General features: G+C 43.5%; 1 protein-coding gene across 4 annotated transcripts in view; it reads right to left on the bottom strand.

Annotated features, from left to right (window-relative positions):
* Positions 1-18,436, bottom strand: part of atrip (ATR interacting protein) — a 64,748-nt gene that overhangs the window by 11,088 nt on the left and 35,224 nt on the right. For all 4 annotated transcript variants that reach the window (XM_059944637.1, XM_059944638.1, XM_059944636.1 and 1 more), the window contains one exon: positions 8,987-9,129. In XM_059944637.1, coding sequence (XP_059800620.1) covers positions 8,987-9,129 — 143 coding nt within the window. The remainder of the gene's footprint in view (positions 1-8,986; positions 9,130-18,436) is intronic.

The raw sequence follows: 18,436 nt of genomic DNA, 5'->3' as shown, positions 1-18,436 counted from the left end.
AAAGCATTCAAATATGGGCAGAATTAATATATAAATGTGACACTGTGAAATGTGCAATGGTTACATATCCAAACTAAATCATTATGCAAGCCAAAAAGGTGTGGTAAGTCATCCCAGAATTCTGAAAAAGGTGGCTGAAGATATTGTACAGAATCCCTGACATATTTAGTTGTTTGGTTTTTTCTCTCTCTCTGCCCATCACTCTGCCTGTTCTCCATCTCCCTCTGGTGCTCTCCCCCCCTTTCTTTCTCCTGAGGCCTCCCGTCCCATGATCCTTTCCCTTCTCCAGCTCTGTATCACTTTCGCCAATCACCTTTCCAGCTCTTAGCTTCATCCCAACCCCTCCGGTCTTCTCCTATCAGTTTGCATTTCCCCCTCCCCCCACTACTTTCAAATCTCTTAGTATCTCTCCTTTCAGTTAGTCCTGACGAAGGGTCTCGGCCCGAAACATCAACAGTGCTTCTTCCTATAGATGCTGCCTGGCCTGCTGTGTTCCACCAGCATTTTGTGTGTGTTGTTTGAATTTCCAACATCTGCAGATTTCTTCATGTTTGCTCTTCAAATTCAGTACTGCAAAGCCTCTGCCAGTGATGCCTACACTGAAGAAGTTTAAATCTTCTCTTTGACGGAAGTTCAGTGAAACCCTCTCTCGCTGCTCCCTATCTATGATTCCTTTGGCTCTTCAACTTTTCAATCATATTTTGACCCAGACCCTCTATTACAGCCATATATCCTTCCTTGGAACGTGTCTCTGCCGCCAACTGACTCCAGTTGGCTTCAGGATCCGTTTTCGAGCTTCTCAATTTGGACCTTCTGAGGATCCCAGGTACTCACATTTAATTGACTCTGCCTCCCGTTGTTTCTCCCGTCGAGGTCTGAGGGCGACACTCTCTGCCATGAGAAGGTACCTGGCGTCCCCATCACAATCCCTTCCACGCCTCCGGGACACCTTTTCCTCCGTTTGCAATGGACCTGTCCGTTATTTCATCCTCCGTCGGATCCATGTGCACAATCGCCGTTTCTTTGACTTTATCACATCCTGCAAGGATCGCAAGATCTTCCATCTGCAGACCCCAGAGCACGGACTTCGTATCGCAGCCCCGGGCCTGGCCGTCGATCTCGGCTGCCCCAGCAACCTGGGTATGTTCAAAGCCTGGACTCCAGCACCATCACTGCATGTGTCCAATGGCCATGGATTGGCCTCGGCCGTTGATCTCGGCTGCCCCAGCAACCCAGGGCGTATTGAAAACCCAGACTCCAGCACCATCAACGCGTGTTCCAACGACCATGGATTGGCCCCGGCTGTCGATCTCGGCTGCCCCAGCAACCCAGGGCGTATTGAAAACCTGGATTCCAGCACCATCAATGGCAACCCAGGGCATATTGAAAACCCGGACTCCAGCACCATCAACCCGGGTTCCAACGACCATGGACAGCTTCAAAGCGATTATGCAATCACCGACTGCGACTCCAGCCTTGAAGTCCAAGCTGAGTCTTCACATGCTGCAATTGTGACTCCCGTCTCCCACTCTGCCATCCCCTCTCCCTCAGATCCTATCGTCAGCTCCTGGGCCCTCAGAGGCTCCACCTTCCTCTCACCCCAACCCTTCCCTCTCCACTGACACCACCAGCCTCCCTCCCCCCTCTGATCCCATCTCTCATCCGCGCCGGGTCTTTACCATTCCCTCCGACCTTCAACTCTCTGAGGCAGAGCGCTCCGTCCTCAGTAAGGGCTTCAGCTTTGTCTCCCTTCGCCCACACCTCAGCGAGTTCCGTGTATGCCATGACGCTGAACTCTTCAACCGCCGGCTCTGTCTCCGAGCTTACTTCTTTGGCAAGGACTCTCCTACCCCCACCGATGACCCCTTCTCCCATCTTCAACCCTCCTCCTCTTCATGGACACCCCTCTCTGGTCTTCTGCCTGCTCTGGATCTCTTTATTGCTAATTGCCAACAGGACATAACCGGACTTCACTACTCCCTGTTCCAATTCCAACCTAACTTCTTCCGAATGCTCTGCTCTCCGCTCCCTCTGCACCAATTCCAACCTCACTATAAAACCTGCTGATAAGGGGGGAGCTGTTGTTGTCTGACGTACTGACCTCTACCTGGCCGATGCACAGCGACAACTCTCTGATACCTCCTCTTATTTACCCTTTGATCATGACCCCACTCAGGAGCATTAGGCCACTGTCTCCTATACCATCACCAACTTTATCAGCTCTGGGGATCTCCCATCCACTGCCATCAACCTCAGTTCCCACACCCCGCACTTCCCGTTTCTACCTCCTACCCAAGATCCACAAACCTGCCTGTCCAGATAGACCCATTGTCTCAGATTGCTCCTGCCCCACCGAACTTGTTTCTGCATACCTTGACACTATCTTATCCCCCCTAGTTCAATCTCTTCCCACCTATGTTCGTGACACTTCTCACGCTTTGAATTTTTTCAATGATTTTAAGTTCCCTGGCCCCCACCACCTTATTTTCACCATGGACGTCCAGTCCCTATATACCTCCATCCCCCACCTGGACGGTCTCAAAGCTCTTCGCTTCTTTTTGGATTCCAGACCTAACCAATTCCCCTCTACCACCACTCTCCTCCATCTAGCAGAATTAGTTCTTACTCTCAATCATTTCTCCTTTGGCTCCTCCCACTTCCTCCAAACCAAGGGTGTAGCCATGGGCGCCCGCATGGGTCCCAGTTATGCCTGCCTTTTTGTTGGCTTTGTGGAACAGTCCATGTTCCAAGTCTATACGGGTATCCGTCCCCCTCTTTTCCTTCGCTACATTGACGACTGCATTGGCGCTGCCTCCTGCATGCTGAGCTCGTTGACTTCATTAACTTTGCCTCCAACTTTCACCTTGCCCTCAAATTTACCTGGTCCATTTCCAACACCTCCCTCCCCTTTCTTGGTCTTTCTGTCTCCATCTCTGGAGACAGCCTATCTACTGAGATCTACTATAAGCCTACAGACTCTCACAGCTACCTGGACTATTCCTCTTCCCACCCTGTCTCTTGCAAAAATGCTATCCCCTTCTCACAATTCCTCCGTCTCCACCGCATCTGCTCTCAGGATGAGGCTTTTCATTCCAGGACGAAGGAGATGTCTTCCTTTTTTTAACAAAGGGGCTTCCCTTCTTCCACCATCAACTCTGCTCTCAAACACATCTCTCCTATTTCCCGCACATCTGCCCTCACCCCATCTGCCTGCCACCCCACTCAGGATAGGGTCCCCTTGTCCTCACCTACCACCGCACCAGCCTCCAGGTCCAACGTATAATTCTCCGTAACTTCCACCACCTGAAACGGGATCCCACTACCAAGCACATCTTTCCCTCCCCCCACCTTTCTGCTTTCCGCACCACCATTCAGAGCCCCAGACAGTCCTTCCAGGTGAGGCGACACTTCACCTGTGAGTCGGCTGATGTGGTACACTGCGTCCAGTGCTCCCGGTGTGGCCTTTTATATATTGGTGAGACCCGACGCAGACTGGGAGACCATTTCGCTGAACACCTACGCTCGGTCCGCCAGAGAAAGCAGGATCTCCCAGTGGCCACACACTTTAATTCCACGTCCCATTCCCATTCTGATATGTCTATCCATGGCCTCCTCTACTGTCAAGATGAACCCACACTCAGGTTGGAGGAACAACACCTTATATACCGGCTGGGTAGCCTCCAACCTGATGGCATGAACATTGACTTCTCTAACTTCCGTTAATGCCCCTCTTCCCCTTCTTACCCCATCCCTGACATATTTTTTTTTTCTCTCTCTCTCTGCCCATCACCCTGCCTGTTCTCCATCTCCCTCTGGTGCTCCCCCCCACTTTCTTTCCCCCTGGGCCTCCCAACTCCTGATCCTTTCCCTTCTCCAGCTCTGTATCACTTTCGCCAATCACCTTTCTAGCTCTTAGCTTCATCCCACCCCCTCTGGTCTTCTCCTATCAGTTTGCATTTCCCCCTCCCCCTCCTACTTTCAAATTTCTTAGTATCTTTCCTTTTAGTTAGTCCTGACGAAGGGTCTCGGCCCGAAACATTGACAGCGCTTCTCCCTATAGATGCTGCCTGGCCTGCTGTGTTCCACCAGCATTTTGTGTGTGTTGTTTGAATAGAGGGGTGTCCTTTTAAAATGGAGATGAGGAAAAGGAAATTCTTTAGCCAGAGAGGGGTGATTCTGTGGAATTCATTGCCACAGGCACTGTGGACGCCAAGTCATTTGGTATATTTACGACAGCAGTTGACAGATACTTGATTAGTCAGGGCATGAAGGGATACGGGGAGAAGGCAGGGGATTAGGGCTGAGAAGGGGAAATGGATCAGCCATGATCAAATGGCAGAGCAAATTGGATGGGCCAAATGGCCTAATTCTGCTCCTATATCCGTGGTCTTCACAGGAGAAAAAAGTACCAGTAACTGCTGATCAAAATATTGATAAGAATGTGTATGATTTTAAATTTTTGATTACAAATGTTATATCTGTTAGATTGCAAAGCTCTAAATAAAAGAGCAAGGTGCTGTTGGTGTGGGGGCAGGAAATTATAATGACAAGTGATAGAGTTCAGTCATACCTGAGGTGTTACTCAAAATGAAAACCCTACCTCACTTGTTCTTCAATGTGGATGAGACTCTATTATGCGCACATAAACACTATGAATGAGATACATCAATAACTGGGCTAAAAAAAAATCACTTAAATGATAGTTTCTGATGCCCCTCGAAATCACAGGAAGGTTTTCCGATAAAATACTCTTCACAGAGGTAATTTTTTTAAAAGAAGGAAAATGTTGGGTCTAATTATTCTGGGAAACCTTCACAATATTCCCATCTGATCTCCAATCCCACTCAGCTGGGAATAGATGGAATAGAAAAATGAATCAAAAATTTAAAAGATGTATAAAATTAACATCCATGGATCTTTGAGGCATATTCCAGATTAAAACCCTATCATCAGGGGCATGTTAAAATTATCAGTGTTAAATTCATGTACTCTTCAAAACTCAAGCATTATCAGAATTGAGAAAACTAAAAATTGTAATAATTCCCACAGAGTAGTTAGTCAGAGCAATTTTATTCACTGCCACCCAGAGCAACATAAACAACTGACCTATCTTCTCAGTATCCAACAGGATATAAGATAAGTAGGCATATGATAACAATTGTTGGTGTGCTGACATGCAAAGCCCCCAAGTAAAATAAGATTCGATATACACATATTTTGGAACGGGCAAGCTTATTATTGATAACTCAACACAAAACTATGCAACTTGCTGACAACTCAATATGCCATTTCAGCCCTGGGAAAAAGCCTCTGACTATCCACACAATCAATGCCTCTCATTATCCTGTGCACCTCTATCAGGTCACCTCTCATTCTCCGTCACTCCAAGGAGAAAAGGCCAAGTTCACTCAACCTATTCTCATAAGGCATGCTCCCCAATCCAGGCAACATTCTTGTAAATCTCCTCTGCACCCTTTCTATGGTTTCCACATCCTTCCTATAGTGAGGCGACCAGAATTGAGCACAGTACTCCAAGTGGGGTCTGACCAGGGTCCTATATAGCTGCAACATTACCTCTCGGCTCTTAAACTCAATCCCACGGTTGCGAAGGCCAATACACCATATGCCTTCTTAACCACAGAATCAACCTGTACAGCAGCTTTGAGTATCCTATCGACTCAGACCCCAAGATCCCTCTGATCCTCCACACTGCCAAGAGTCTTACCATTAATGCTATATTCTGCCAACATATTTGACCTACCAAAATGAACCACTTCACACTTAACTGGGTTGAACTACATCTGCCACTTCTCAGCCCAGTTTTGCATCCTATCAATGTCCTGCCGTAACCTCTGACAGCTCTCTGCACTATCCACAACATCCCCAACCTTTGTGTCATCAGCAAATTTACTAACTCATCCCTCCACTTTCTCATCCAGGTCATTTATAAAAATCATAGAGTGAGGGTCCCAGAACAGATTCCTGAGGCACACCATTGGTCACCGAACTCCATGCAGAATATGACCCGTCTCCAACCAATCTTTGCCCTCTGTGGACAAGCCAGTTCTGGATCCACAAAGCAATGTCCCCTTGGATCCTATGCCTCCTTATTTTCTCAATAAGCCTTGCATGGGGTACCTTATCAAATGCCTTGCTGAAATCCATATACACTACATCTACTGCTCTTCCTTCATTAATGTGTTTAGTCACATCTCAAAAAATTCAATCAGGCTCGTAAGGCACAACCTGTTTTTAACAAAGCCAAGCTAATTATTCCTAATCGTATTATGCCTCTCCAAATATTCATGAATCCTGCCTCTCAGAATCTTCTCCATCAACTTACCAACTACTGAAGTAAGAATCACTGGGCTATAATTTTCCTGGGCTATCTCTACTCCCTTTCTCGAATAAGGGAACAACATCCGCAACCCTCCAATCCTCCAGAACCTCTCCTGTCCTCACTGATGATGCAAAGATCATCACCAGAGGCTCAGCAATCTCCTCCCTTGCTTCCCACAGTAGCCTGGGGTACATCCTGTCCAGACCCGGTGACTTATCCAACTTGATGTATTAACTAAGTACCTCAGCTGTCTCCTCCAGTTCCACACACACTTTTCCACTGTCACACTTGATTGGTCCTATTCTGTCACATCTTATCCTCTTGCTCTTCACATACTTGTATAATGCCTTGGGGTTTTCCTTAATCCTGTCCACCAAGGCCTTCACATGGCCCCTTCTGGCTCTCCTAATTTCATTCTTAAGCTCTTTCCTGCTAGCCTTATAATCTTCTAGATCTCTATCATTACCTAGTCTTTTGAACCTTTTGTAAGCTCTTTTCTTCTTGACTACATTTACAACAGCCTTTGTACACCACGGTTCCTGTACCCTACCATCCTTTCCTTGTCTCATTGGAATGTACCTATTCAGAACCCCACGCAAATACTCCCTGAACATTTGCCACATTTCTTCGGTACGTGTCCCTGAGAACATCTGTTTCCGATTTATGCTTCCAGGTTCCTGCCTGATAGCTTCATATTTCCCCTTAATCCAATTAAACATTTCCCTAAGTTGTTTGTTCCTATCCCTCTCCAATGCTACGGTAAAGGAGATAGAATTGCGATCACCATCTCTAAAATGCTCTCCTTCTGAGAGACCTGACACCTGACCAGGTTCATTTCCCAATACCAGGTCAACTACAGCCTCTCCTCTTGTAGGCTTATCTACGTATTGTGTCAGGAAACCTTCCTGAACACATCTAACAAACTCCACCCCATCTAAACCCCTCACTCTAGGGAAATGCCAATCAATATTTGGGAAATAAAAATCTCCCACCGTGACAACCCTGTTATTATTACACCTTTTCAGAATCTGACTCCCTATCTGCTTCTCGATGTCCTATTACTATTGGGTGGTCTTTTAAAAAACACCCAGTAGAGTTATTGACCCCTTCCTATTCCTAACTTACACCCACAGAGACTCCGTAGACAACCCCTCCATTACTTCCTCCTTTTCTGCAGCCATGACTCTATCCCTGATCAACAATGCCACGCTCCCACCTCTTTTGCCTCCCTCCCTGTCCTTTCTGAAACATCTAAAGCCTGGCACTTGAAGTATCCATTCCTGTCCCTGCACCATCCAAGTCTCTGTAATGGCTACAACATCATAGCTCCAAGTGCTGATCCACGCTCTAAGCTCATCCGCTTTGATCATAATACTCCTTGCATTAAAATAGACACATCTCAAACCATCGGTCTAGGTGCGTCCCTTCTCGATCACCTGCCTATTCTCCCTTTTGCACTGTCTCCAAGCTTTCTCTATTTGAGCCACCCTCCCTTTTCCCCATCACTTCAGTTCGGTTCCTACCCTCCAACAATTCTAGTTTAAACTCTCCCCAACAGCCTTAGCCAACCTCCCCACCAGGATACTGGTCCCCCTAGGATTCAAGTGCAACCCGTCCTTTTTGTACAGATCACGCATACCCCAAAAGAGGTCCCAATGATCCAGAAATCTAAATCGCTGCCCCCGCTCCAATCCCTCAGCCACACATTCATCCTCTACCTTATTCTACTCCTATATTCACTGTTATGTGGCACAGGCAGTAATCCTGAGATTACTACCTTTAAGGTCCTGTTTCTCAACTTCCTTCCTAACTCCCTGTATTCTGTTTTCAGGACCTCCTCCCTTTTCCTACCCATGTCATTGGTACCAATATGTACCACGACCTCTGGCTGTATACTTCGTTTCTATACTTCACTATGATACAGGAGACTGTTTAGACATGTCAATCTATACAACTGTTCAAACAATTACATCAATTTCATTTTCCCTCCCAACTTATTTTCCTGCAGTCTATTAGCTCATACATGCCTAACAATTCTCTCACATTACCAGTTAATCTAAAAAGGTTGGAAGGTAGGAAGAAACCACAGCAATTATGGGAAACTCACGTCACAGGGCTGCATTTCATTGTAGCTGGTACCCAATTCTATGCATACACTATGTAGGGTAGGATAAAAGCATTCTTGGAAACGACTTGAATGACCCAAAATAGGGTAGAAACTTTGAATATTTCCTCGACACCTGGCCAAGGAGACCCAAAGCAAAGATAATTTAAATTTGATATTTTTTATTTGGCATTCTTTCAGTGCATTATTTTCCAACTTTAGATGGGGTTTGCAGAAGTACTACATATCTAAAGGCCTTAATTTCTTAACAAGTAGCATTCTTACAGAATTAGGGTTAAAAGAGAAAAATATACTGAAACCCAACATTCACCATGTAAAATAGTATACTTCTGACATGATAAATAAAAAAAAGCTATTTCAGTGCTGTGATAAAAATTTGAAGGGTAAAATAAAGCAGCTGACCAAGGGATACCAATTTTTAAGGCCAACAAATGTTCATCCAATAAAGTTTACAAACAACGCACTTGATATAAAAATAAAAGCAAAACCAAATAACTAGTCAAGAACACCTTTTTTTTTACCTGACTGTGAGCAAAACCTTGAGGCCAGTTCCACATGATCTGCCAGATTTGCCAGGATCTGGACAACAAGCAGGACAATGGAACATGAAGAATCTGGAGAAAGGCACCGCAGTAGCACTTGGCTGCTCAGTAAATGGTGAAACCTGGCAGAAAGTCCAAATAAAATTTGTTTAAATCAAAGGGTGTGGGGGAGGGGGGGAGACAGAGGGTGTGGGGTGGAGCAGTCAAGAATGCCCAATGCATCACCAGCACCAGCCTACCCAATATCAAGGACATATATACAGAAAGATGCCAGGAGAAGGCAAGCAACATCATGAAGGATCCCACCCATCCTACTCATGGACTGTTTGTCCCACTCCCATCAGGGAGGAGGCTATATAGCATTTACAACAGGGCCACTAGACTCAAAACCAGCCACTTTCACCCAGCAGTAAGGCTGATCAACACCTCCATCCACTAATGCACTCCACCACTACTACTTTATCATTTCCTGTCAGTCACCTTATGTACTAGAACACTTCAGTACCTACCATCAGTTTATGAACATACAATCAATTTACAGAGCCCATAAAAAGTATTAAACCAGAAGTTTTCTTGTTTTATTGTTCTTACAATGAAGAGAAGGTCATCCAGCTGCAGCTCCTTGAAGACTGGGTTAGGGTTTTGGAGCAGCAGCTGGGTGACTTTTGGCTTGTAAGGGAGAGTGAGATCATCGACTGGAGTTACAGGGAAGTAGTCACCCCAAAGTTGCAGGAGGTGAGTAGCTGAGTGACTGTCAGGAGAAATGGAAATGTGAATGGGCAATTAGCACGTGGCCATTCCCCTCAATAGTAGGTATACTGTTTTGGATAATGTTGTGGGGGATGACCTCCAGGGAAATGCCACGGTGACCAGGTTACTGGCACTGAGCATGGGTCCGTGGTGCAGAAGAGAAAGAGAGAGAAGAGAGGAGTGGTGGTGATAGGGGACTCAATAATCAGAGGAACAGACAGGAGACTCTGTGGACGTGAACAGACCACCTGGATAGTATGTTGCCTCCCAGTGCCAGGGTCAGGGACGACTTGGATCGCGTCCATTGCATTTTGGGGGGGGGGGGGGGGCGGGAGAGGAAGAACAGCCAGATGACTTGGTACATATTAGTAGCAATGACATAGGAAGAAAAAGCAGAGGTCCTAAAGAGAGAATTTAGAGAGCTAGGCAGAAAGTTGAGAAGCAGGACCACCGAGGAGTAATTTCTGGATTGCTACCTGTGACATCTGCCAGTGATTTGGCAGATAAATGATTGGCTGAGAAGCTGGTGCAGGGGACAGGGCTTCAGGTTCTTGGATTATTGGGATCTCTTCCAGGGGAAGTATGACCTGTAAAGAAGTGATGGGTTGCACCTGTACCAGAGGGGATCCAATATTCTCATGGGCAGGTTTTTTAGAGCTGTTGGGGAGGGTTTAAACTAATTTGGCAGTGGAGTTTGAACCAGAGTGAAGGGACTCAGGATAGGACAGATGGTAAAAAAGCAAAGTTAGCCTGCAGTCAGACTGTCAGTGAGGGCAGCAGATGATAGGACAACATTGCAGCCAGCAGGGTGATTATCAGTGCATTAGAATCAAAAAGCATAGCAAATATAGCACTCAAAATATATCTCAATGCACGGAGTGTAAGAAATAAAGAGGATGATCTTGTTGCACTATTACACAGGTATGATATTGTGGCCATCACTGAATCATGGCTGACGGATGGTTGTAGTTGGGAGCTGAATATCCAAGGTTACAAATTGTATCAGAGGGATAGGAAGGTAGGCAGAGGGGGTGGTGTGCCTCTGCTAGTAAAGAATAGCATCAAACCATTAGAAAGACGTAACGTAAGATCAGAAGATGTTGAATCCTCATGGGCTGAGTTAAGAAACTGCAAAGGTTCTTGATGCCAGTTATATACAGGCCTCCCAACCATAACTGGGATATGGACCACGGATTACTACGGGAAATAGAAAAGGTGAGTCAAAAGGGTAATGTCATGATAGTCACGGGAGATTTTAACATGCGGATGATTGGGAAAATCAGGTTGGTAATGGATTTCAAGAGAGTGAATTTGTTAAATGCCTACAAGATGGATTTTTAGAGCAGTTTGTCATTGAGCCTACTCGGGGATCAGCTGGACTGGATTGGCTGTTATGTAATGAACCAGAGGCAATTAGGGAGTTTTAGGTATAAGAACCCTGAGGAGTGAGTGATCACCATATGATTGAGTTAAACTTGAAATTCGATAGGGAGAAAATAAAGTCTGACGTAGCAGTATTTCAGTGGAGTAAAGGAAATTTTAGTGGTTCGAGAGAGGAGTTGGCCAAAATAATTTGGAAGGAGATGTTGGCAGGGATGACAGCAAAACAGCAATGGCATGTGTTTCTGGGGAAAATGAGGAAGGTGCAGGATAGATGTATTCCAAGAATGAAGAAATAATCTAAAAAACAGCAAAATAGTATAACCGTGGCTGACAAGGGAAGTCAAAACTAATGTAAAAGCAAAAGAAAAGAGGGCATACAACAGAACAAAAATTAGCAGGAAGGTAGAGGATTTGGAAGCTTTTAAAACCTACAGAGAGCAACTAAAAGAATCATTAGGAGGGAAAAGAACAAATATGAAAGCAAGCTAGCAAATAATATCAAAGCTGATAATAAAAGCTGTAAGTATGTAAAAAGTAAAAGGCAGATGAGAGTGGATATAGGACTGCTATAAAATGAGGCTGGAGAAATAATAATGAGGGCCAAGGAGACGGCAGATGAACTAAATGAGCATTTTGCGTCAGTCTTCACTGTGGAAGACACTATCAGTGTGTCAGGTGTTGAAGGGTGTGAGGGAAGAGAAGTGAGTGCAGTTACTGTTACAAGGGAGAAGGTGCTCAAAAAGCTTAAAGACCCAAGGGTACATAAGTCACCCAGACCAGATGAACTGCACCCTAGGGTTCTGAAAGATGCAGCAACAGAGACTGTGGAGGCATTAGTAATGATTTCTCAAAAATCATTGGACTCTGGCATGGTGCCAGAGGACTGGAAAATTGCAAACGTTACTCCACTCTTTAAGAAAGGAGGAAGGCAGCAGAAAGGCAATTATAGTCAGCCCTCCTTATCCGCGGGGGATTGGTTCCGGCACCCCCCCCAGATACCAAAAAATGCAGATGCTCAAGTCCCTTATTTAACCTGTCTCAGTGCAGTGGACTTTAGGATCTGGCAGACCTCTGACTCCGCAGTGTTTCTGCTCACAAAAATAATAACGATCATGATGAAAAATAAAGTGGAAATAATAAAGCAATCAGAATGAGGGGAAATGCCATCGGTCACTGGAAAAGCATTAGGCTACAGTCGGTCAACAATCAATTATTGCTAAGCAACACAGTGTATTTCAACAATTATTGAAATACATACATTTCTTAAGTGTTTTATATGCATAGAAAGGTAAAATATATACTATATACTAAGATAAACATTTGACTAACTGACACTAAATAATACCGGATGTACCTGTTCCGACTTAGAGAACTTCCAGTTTTTTTTCCCAATCCCAATCCGCTGTAACCTGCGCACATCCTTCCATATACTTTAAATCATCTCTAGATTACTTATAATACCTAATACAATGAAAACGCTATGTAAATAGTTGTTATACTGCATTGTTTAGGGAATAATGACAAGAAGAAAAAGTCTGTACATGCTCAAAAAACAAGTGCTGGAGAGCAAACTTCCGGGTTTTCCCTATCCGGAGTTGTCTGAATCCACACATACGGAACCCGCAGATAAGGAAGGCCAACTGCATAGACCAATTAGCCTGACCTCAGTGGATGAGATTATGGAGTACCTGGAGACACAGGAGAAAACAGAGCAAAATCAGCATGGTTTCCCCTCAGGGAAAATCTTGCCCTGTTGGAATTCTTTTGGAGATTTCATGTATGATAGATAAAGGGATTGCAGTGGATTTTGTATATTTGGACTTTCAGAAGGCCTTTGACAAGATGCCATACGTGAGGCTGCTTATCAAGAGCCCAGGGTATTACAGCAAAGTTACTGGCATGGTTAGAGCACTGGTAGGAGGCAGGGAGAGGGATAAAAGGATACTCTTCTGGTGGGTTGTAGAGACTAGTGGTATTCTGTGGGAGGTTGGTGTGTTTTATGCTGTGTATCAGTCGTTTTAGATGATGGAATAAATGGCTTTGTTGCCAAGTTTGCAAATGATACAAAGATTGGTGAGGGGCAAGTAGCGTTGAGGAAACAGTTAGGCTGCAGAAGGACTTAGACAGATGAGGACAAATGAGGAGAATAGGCAAGAAAGTGGCAAATGAGATACAATGTTGGAAAATACATGGTCATACACTTTGGTAGTATCCTAAAGTGTAACTTGCAAACTGAATCAGTGTTGAGATTAGAAGTGAAGAAGATTGCTCCCATGGTAGGGAGTCTAGGATAAGTAGGCACAGCCTCAGGAAAAGAGGTGTATCCATTTAAAACATAGATGCGGAGAAATTTCTTTAGCCAAATGGTGGTGAATTTGTTACCACAGGGAGCTGTGGAGGCCAGATCGTTGGATGTATTTAAGGCAGAGACTCATAGGATTTTAGCTGGACACAGCATCAACAATTGAGGAGGGGAAAAACGGTTTCAGCTGTTATTGAATGGCAGAGCAGACTCAATGGGCTAAATGGACTAATTTTGCTCCTATGTCTTATCGTCAAACATTGAATCCAGTAGATTTAATTTGGCTTTTTTTGACACTGATCAACAGCAAAAGACTCTGTCAAAGTGAAAACAGATCTCGACAAAGTGATCTAAATTAATTACAAATATAAAACACAAAATAATTGATTGCATAAGTATTAACTCCTTTCAAGGAGATGCATCTTTGGGAGTAATTACAGTCTTGAGACTGTGTGGATAGGTCTCTATCAACTTTGCACATCTGGACACTGCAATTTTTCCCCTTTCTTCTTTACAAAGCTGCTCAAGCTCTATCAGAGAGCTGGGGATCATGAGTGAACAGCCCTTTTCAAGTCAAATTCTCAATTGGATTGAGGTCTGGACTCTGAATTGGCCTCTTCAGGATATCAACTTTGTTGTTTTTAAGCCATTCCTCTGTAGCTTTGGCTTTGTGCTTAGAGACATTGTCTTGCTGGTAAACAAAGCTTCTCCCAAGTCGCAGTTCTTTTGCAGATTGCATCAGTTTTCCTCCAGGATTTCCCTGTATTTTGCTGCATTCATTTTACCCTCTACCTTCACAGGCTTTCTAGGGCAACTGCAGTGAAGCATCCCCACTGCATGTTGCACCTACCACCAAGCTTCACAGTAGGCATGGTGTGTTTTGATGTCTTATGCCAAAAATAGCAAAAAAAGCTCAACTTTGGTTTCATCAGACCACAGAACCTTCTTCCAGCTGAGTTTGGAGTCTTCCACATGCCTTCTGGCAAACTCTAGCCGAGATTTCATGTATGTGTATTTTTTAGCAGTGGCTTTCTCTCATTAGCTGCGACTACTGAATCACCCGGGCAACAGTTGTTGTATGTACAGTCTCTCCGATCTCAGCCACTGAAGTTTTTAACTCCTCCAGAGTTGTCGTAGGTCTCTTGGTGGCCCCCCTCACTAGTGCCCTTCTTGCTCAGTCATTCAGTCTTTAAGGTCAGCCTGCTCTAGGTAGGTTTACAGTGGTGCCATGTCCTACCCATTTCTTGATGATTGACAACAGTATTCAATGACTTTGAAATTTTCTTATATTCATCTCCTGACCTGTACTTTTCAATAACCTTTTCACAGAGTTGCTTGGAGTGTTCTTTTGTCTTCGTGGTGTTGTTTTTGTCAGGACACTGACTCACCAGCAGTTGGACCTTCCAGATACAGGGGTATTCTTACTTCAATCAATTGAAACACCGTGACTGTACACAGGTGATCTCCATTTAAGTAATTATGTGACTTCTAAAACCAACTGACTACACCAGTGATGATTTGGTGTGTCATATTAAAGGGGGTAAATATTTATACAATCAATTGTTTTTTGTTTTATATTTGTAGTTAATTTAGATCACTTTGTGGAGGTTTTTTTCACTTTGACATGAAAGAGTCTTGTTCTGTTGATCAGTGTAAAAAAAGCAAAACTAAATCTACTGTGATTCAATGTTGTAAAACAATAAAACATGAAAACTTCCGGGGGGGGGGGGGGGGTGAGAATACTTTTTATAGGCACTGTATTTATATCAGTTATTTTATGTATTTATATTATTGTGTTCCTCGTCTTGTTTTTTTGTGCTGCATCAGATCTGTAGTAACAATTATTTTGTTCACTTTTACATCTGTGTAATGAAAATGACATTAAACGTCGAATCTTGAAATTAAACTAAATTTCTCTGCCTGTGCCTGATCAACATCCCTCCAACCCTACAGATTCACTTGCCTATCTAAAAGCCTTATACACACCACCCCATCCCAGGCACCTATTGTGCAATAAACTTATCCTGTACACCTGCTTTAAATATTTTATTGCTAAATGCTGTTTTTCATAAAGTAGCAAAATAGATGAGGAATAAGTAGCAAGATTTTTCTGTAACTGGCTCAAAAAACTTTTTAAGAAAATAAAATATATACGCACACACACACACACACACACACATACATACACACCATCTACTCCTATTTAAATAAACTCATTTTTTTTAACATTAGGTTTCAATTTTTGTTAAAAAAGCATTAAGTGAACAAGGCACGCAGCCTCAACTTCTGCGATCCAGGTTCGATTGTCATCTTTGACATTATCTTGTGGGGTTTGCACCTTCCCCCATGACCATGTAGGTTTCAACAGGATGCTCTGGTTTCCTCTCACATCACAGAAAAGTAGGTTGATTGGTCATTGGTGATTGTGTCAGTGAATGGTACAATCTGGGATACAATGGGAATATGGGGAGTTAATGATGTGGAGAAATAAAAACTGTGCTAAGTATGATTAAGGTTAAAAAGAGAAATAAGATGGTTATGGTTGGGCAGACTTGATAGGACAGGAAGCTGTTTCCATACCACATCTCACTACGATTCCATGAAGATTGATAGATATGAAAGGTCCAAGAAGATTGAACTTTAAAATTATACGACTAGGTACAAAACAAATCAAAAAGGTAATTGAATTCCAAGACATAAAACTAGTCAAACCTCTAAATAAAGTTCATCTGACCTCAAGTCTCTACAAAGATTTGGAAGGACTGCTGAAAGAATCATTGGGGTCTTTCTTCTACCCATTAGAGATATTTATCAGGACCAATGCATACATAGGACCTTAGCATTGTCAAATATCCCTATATCCAATTGTTAGGAAAAGGAAACAGTTTCTTTCCCCCAGGCAATGAGACAACTGAACCCCCGGCTACCACCCAGGTCTCACCACATATGAACCACAACACAGTATATATAACACACACATCACACAAAGTTATGTTTACTGTTTAACTTGTGTCATAAATTCATGTTATTAATCATTAATTTATTTGTAGCAATATAACTTTGTGTGATGTGTGTGTTGTGCATCTTGGTCTGGAGGAACATTGTTTTGTTTGGCGGTATACATGAATATGGTTAAATGACAATAAACTTGATTCGTTGTTTTGGAAAACCTTACAAGATAACAGTCCTTAGAGGAAGTATAGCACAGATTTACTAGAATTCCAGACTCCAAGGGTTAAACGCTGTAGAGAAGTTGAAGAAATCAAGAAAGTGTTCCAGAGAAAGGGCGACTGAGTTTTCAAGATGTTACGTGATGTCAAGGATAAAATTTATAGACTAATACTTCAAGCTAGGTGATTCAGGAATTAAGTTCAGAACCATTTCTGCATGCTGGCATTTGGAACACAAGGTGCAGAGATTCACTGATGTTTGAGAATCTGCTGTATTGAGGGAAAGGCAGGTAACTGGAGTTGGATCACAAATTAATGATAATCCACCAAAAGACAGAACCTTCTTGACTGGGAAATTACCTCCAGCTCAAGGGCTAATACAGGCTTTAAACAATTTAAACTATCCCATTAACATCTTAGTTATAATGGTTCTTAAAGTTTTCTTTAAAATGTTCCAAATACAACCAAATGTAAATGAATTAGGAAAATTAGTGCAACCCTCCAGATTCCTGAAAACCTACTTTTATACAGAATACTTAATGAAAATTCCTTGACTAATGAAAAATGCTGAAAAGACAAATTCCATCTGTAAAAGATGAAATTATGTTCTGGAATACAAAGCCCAAAGGCAAAGCACACAAAACATAGTGCAACTTAATGCTTGAAAGACAGTTAATACTGCTTTACAGAGTTATCTGTTGGGAGGATAAACATTTTTCAAACCTTTTTAATAATATTATGGCGTTCCGTTCCTGAGTCTGTCTTTAAGTCAGATTTGTATGTAAGTCGGAACAAGTACATCCGGTATTATTTAGCGTCAGTTAGTCAAACATTTGTCTTAGTATATAGTATATATTTTACCTTTCTATGCATATAAAACACTTAAGAAATCTATGTATTCCAATAATTAAACCACTGCGTTGCTTAGTAACAATTGTAGCTTTCATCGGGGCAGGACCTTTTACATGCTCCATTATTCTCACTTTATCTTCTATCCTTTAAAATTGTTCCAATCGTTGACCAACTGTAGCCTAACGCTTTTCCAATGACCGATGACGTTTCACCTCTTTCCAAATGCTTTATTATTTCCACTTTATTTTCAATCGCGATCGCTTCCTGTCAATGGAACAGAAATACTGCGGGCGGCGGCTCCCAAGCTTCGCCTGCTCTTGAGATTCGCTGGGTCCCAAGATCCACTGCACTGAGACAGGTTAAATGGGACAAGTGGGGGCTGTGCTGGGTTTGGGTATTTGATCCTACACAATATTACACCTGGGAATATAAACTGGAGGTTGCAGTGTTTTTTTTATGAGGTCGAGTTGCAAGCTTGACATCAACCCGGCACGATGTTACGGGAGTCACTGGATCGACATCAACCCGGCATGGGAGCAGTCTGTCACTGGATCGAACTCGGGAACCTCCGTTCTCGAGCCCGGTGCTGATCTCACTGCGCCACCAGCCGACCGGAACGGGGGCGAGGGGGGGGGGGGGGGCAGGGTCAGGGTGAATCTTGCTAAGAAAAATTTAAGCCTAATACAAAGTTATACACTCAACACAGTGTCAACGGCAATGACTTAAGATGGTGGACGGCGTCGTGATCTGACTTAAAATGGTGGACGGCGTTCTCCTTCCTCGGTTCCTAAGTACGAGTTGTCCATAAGTCGGACGTTCGTAACTCGAGGACTACCCATATTGCTTAGGATATTCAATTATTAGTTAAATTGTACTGTCCTCATGAATATTTCATGTGTACCACTTAGAAATCCCAATGATTTAGCATTTGGCTCACAAGGGAATGCTTGCTGTGATCCTATCCCACCTGCT

This window comes from Hypanus sabinus, chromosome 19, assembly GCF_030144855.1.
Source record: "Hypanus sabinus isolate sHypSab1 chromosome 19, sHypSab1.hap1, whole genome shotgun sequence".
Lineage (NCBI taxonomy): Eukaryota > Metazoa > Chordata > Chondrichthyes > Myliobatiformes > Dasyatidae > Hypanus > Hypanus sabinus.
The sequence above is the reverse complement of the archived record's forward strand: the minus strand, read 5'-3'. Positions and strand labels throughout refer to the sequence as shown.